The sequence below is a fragment of the Seriola lalandi genome, unplaced genomic scaffold, assembly GCF_002814215.2.
Source record: "Seriola lalandi dorsalis isolate HSWRI2012SDOR001 ecotype SW California unplaced genomic scaffold, Sedor1 jcf7180002054952, whole genome shotgun sequence".
Lineage (NCBI taxonomy): Eukaryota > Metazoa > Chordata > Actinopteri > Carangiformes > Carangidae > Seriola > Seriola lalandi.
Window position 1 is genome coordinate 78,864 of NW_019525503.1, and position 3,234 is coordinate 82,097.

Here is a 3,234-nt window from a genome sequence, read left to right on the forward strand (position 1 = left end):
AAATAATATAAGGTTTGTTTTTGTGATTAAAGTGTAATAATGATAGACATGAACTTTTTATAGAACATTTTATGTACATGTCTTGAAGCTTTCACAGTGCACCGCAGCAAGTGAACCTACAGTTAGATGTGTTGTAGGAAATCATGTGAGAAGACGACAGTATCTGTCTTGTCTCTATTTCCTACATTTCTTCTTCTGTTTTTCTCTCTTTCTCTGACTACATGGAGCGAATGTGTATAAGTTGTCATCATTCATGCTGTTGGTCTGTTGCTATCATCACTGTCCATCCTGCAACGACACAGAGAGGCCAACAGCTTGTCTACAGCTCCTTTCCTACTGAAAACATACAGGAACACGTCTGCAAGAGGACTGAACCTTACAAACATGAAAGACACAACATCGAGGGCATCATTACATTGGACTTCTTCTACAAGGAACCAAATGATGGAGGGCAGGAACAACAGTGTGTAAATAAGTAGAACCAGAATCAAAACTGCCACAATTCTACGTTTTTCATTGAGAGGGACACTAATGGCTGCAGACAGGGCTTTAACGGTCCCACCCAGGAAGAATATGAACAGAGGGAAGGGTAGGAGGAAGAAGACTCCAAAGGGGATTAGCATGTCGACTAAATCAACCAAGAAAACCATAGGGAGAAAAATCAAAAGAGGAAGGGTCCAGACCACGACACAGACCACTATAGAGGCCTTGATGGTTCGTCTGAAGTGGTAGCACAGCGGCCAGGCGATGACCAGATACCTGTGATACAACATAGACACACAGATTCTTTGTAGAGCTTCATGAATTATATCATGTATAATACAAACACTATATACAGTATACATATATAAAATGGTCAGACATGTAGCTTCACAAATACTGAATAAACTGATAGCTACCTTTCCAGGGCGACACACACCATGAAGCCAACACTCGCCATCAGACCAAAAATGTAAATAAAAAGGAAGATTTCTGTGATGATCAAATCTTCAGGTTGTACCACTTCAACGATCATGCAGCAGAGTTGAAGGAAGTCAGAAATGAGAAGGTTGATGATGAAGATTGGCGCCGTGTGATCGTTTCTGACCTGCAGGAAAACAGTGGTAAGAGTAAACACAGCAGTTGGAAACATGTTCTGAGCTGATGACATGTTGTCTTCTTGCTCTGACAACAATTGCAGTCAGAACCATGAATGCATATTCTCATCAAACTCTCATGAGTGCTGTCAGAAATATCAGATATGACACAAACACATGCTGATTAACAGGTTTTATGTCTTTCTGAAAAGTGCTGTACAAATAAAGTCTGATTGATTGTTGGATTGAATTTCACACGTTCTTTGAATTTTTTGGTGGGAAAAGAAACAATGCAATAAATAATGGCTAAAAAATAAATGAATCTCATTCATCATGTACTCACCAGAGAACAAACTCCATAGATGGCCAGGAGGGTCAAAGGAAGGCCGATACCAATGATAATGCATATCACCACATCCATGATGAATGTAGTTTCTGTATTATAACACTCGATATCGCTGTTATTGTAGCTTCTGTTCTGTGAGGTGATGTCAGTGTAATCATAGTCGTACTCATAGTCACTGTAATTGTAGCTTCTGTTCTGTGAGGTGATGTCAATGTAATCATAGTCGTACTCATAGTCACTGTAATTGTAGCTTCTGTTCTGTGAGCTGATGTTAATGAAGGAATCTTCCATTCTTCACTGTGAAACCTGTTTGAGAGATCAGCAAGTGTTTTAACATTTACCTCACATTGTTCAGTGATAATGCTAAAGCTGTGAAGTGCTGTTCACATAAAAACAGTACAACTATAGTTCAGGATAAATCTTAGTGATCCAGCATTTTAGCACAAATCTCAAGTTACTGGTATTTAAGGCAAGAGAGGGTAAAAACAGAGACTAAATACAACTGTAGATTACTGTACACCTACAGTCCAGTCCCCTTGTTATGTATCAACACCTTTACAGTTTTAATGTATTAGGTTAAACATCGATGGATATAAGTAATACACCACAAACTTTACCTTTGACAGCTCTTGGATCACAAAATGGACGTGTTTCTCTTGCCAGGATCTGCAGTTTTCTTCTACTTCTGCGACAGTGTAACAAGATATGACATGGAAGAGGTTCCTGTTTATGTGATCTGTATTTCTAAGAAAGAGAGGCGTGTTTTTCTATAGAACTCATAACTGTGCTATTCTTGGTATAAACTATGCACGTTCTTGTTTTCTCTGTGCCCCTGTCTTCATCTGTTATTTTTATTGACCAACAATATATATTGTAACCAAAGCTTATTTGTTAATTGCCATTAACTGCCAACCTGCAGGTAAGATTTAACAAAGAGAAATGTTGTCAGAAAGGTGTGGGGGATGAGTGGGTGCTCAACCATCTGACAAGCAGTTCAGATGACAGTGATCATACTTTGCTCTGAGTGTAGCCACTATTTTAAGCACTTTTATGTAAAGTGAGAGACCACATTAAAGCTTCAGTGCAGCATAAAACAGTAACACAGTCTTTACAGTGTTTTACTTGTCTAACTAAAGCTGTCAAATAAATTTAGTTGAGTAGAACATACAATATTTCCTCTTGAGATCTAGTGGAGTGGAAGTATAAAGTAGTATAACATGGAAATACTATAGTAAAGTACAAGTACCTCATAATTGTACTTAAAAACTGTACTTAGCCTTCAGCACACATGGATTTTAACATTGTTCAATTACCCAAACAGGCTCAATCCAGTTCAATTCTATTTGTATAGCACCAAATCATACACACTCTTCAAATATGTATGAGAGCAAGGCCAGTCTCTCTATCTCTCTCTCTCTCTATATATATATATATATATATATATATATACTGTATATATATACTGTATGTGGTGTTTATTTGCTGTACTATAATTGATGCTATATTCCAAGTTCGATTGATTCCGACGCATAATTCCATGTCTATGGTTTTGCTTTCCTCAGCTACAGCAGTTACATTCGCTACACATAAATCCAAAAATTGCACACAAAATGCAAAGTGCCACAAATCTGCTGCAAAATGAAAATACCATTGAAAATATCATAAAAACATCTAAAAATCAACAGCTCTTCTGTTTTCCATAGAATTGCATATACATTTCCACACAGTGTTCTACAGCGACAGGACAGTGATCTGTTGAGAGGTTGAAAACAGAACATAGCTATGTTTTAACATGTTACTGCTGTAACTGCA

The 3,234-nt window shown here is 37.6% G+C and overlaps 1 protein-coding gene across 1 annotated transcript; it reads right to left on the reverse strand.

The window, feature by feature from the left end:
* Positions 1 to 28: 28 nt before the first annotated feature.
* LOC147817479 (G protein-coupled receptor 4-like) lies at positions 29 to 2,783 on the reverse strand. The gene is made up of 4 exons (XM_087170534.1): positions 2,040 to 2,783; positions 1,420 to 1,728; positions 900 to 1,087; positions 29 to 759 (listed from the first exon to the last, which is right to left on the reverse strand). The coding sequence occupies exons 2-4, from the start codon at positions 1,711 to 1,713 to the stop codon at positions 252 to 254; spliced, it is 990 nt and encodes a 329-aa protein (XP_087026660.1). The 5' UTR covers positions 1,714 to 1,728; positions 2,040 to 2,783; the 3' UTR covers positions 29 to 251.
* Between the last annotated feature and the right edge of the window lie 451 nt (positions 2,784 to 3,234).

Bases quoted from the DNA above. Each gene is read 5' to 3' on its own strand.
- LOC147817479 (XM_087170534.1), bottom strand. From the start codon at position 1,713: ATGGAAGATTCCTTCATTAACATCAGCTCACAGAACAGAAGCTACAAT. The intron at 1,088-1,419 runs GTGAGTACATGA...GTTTTCCTGCAG, and splicing joins TCTATGGAGTTTGTTCTCTG to GTCAGAAACGATCACACGGC. The intron at 760-899 runs GTAGCTATCAGT...GTTGTATCACAG, and splicing joins GTGTGTGTCGCCCTGGAAAG to GTATCTGGTCATCGCCTGGC.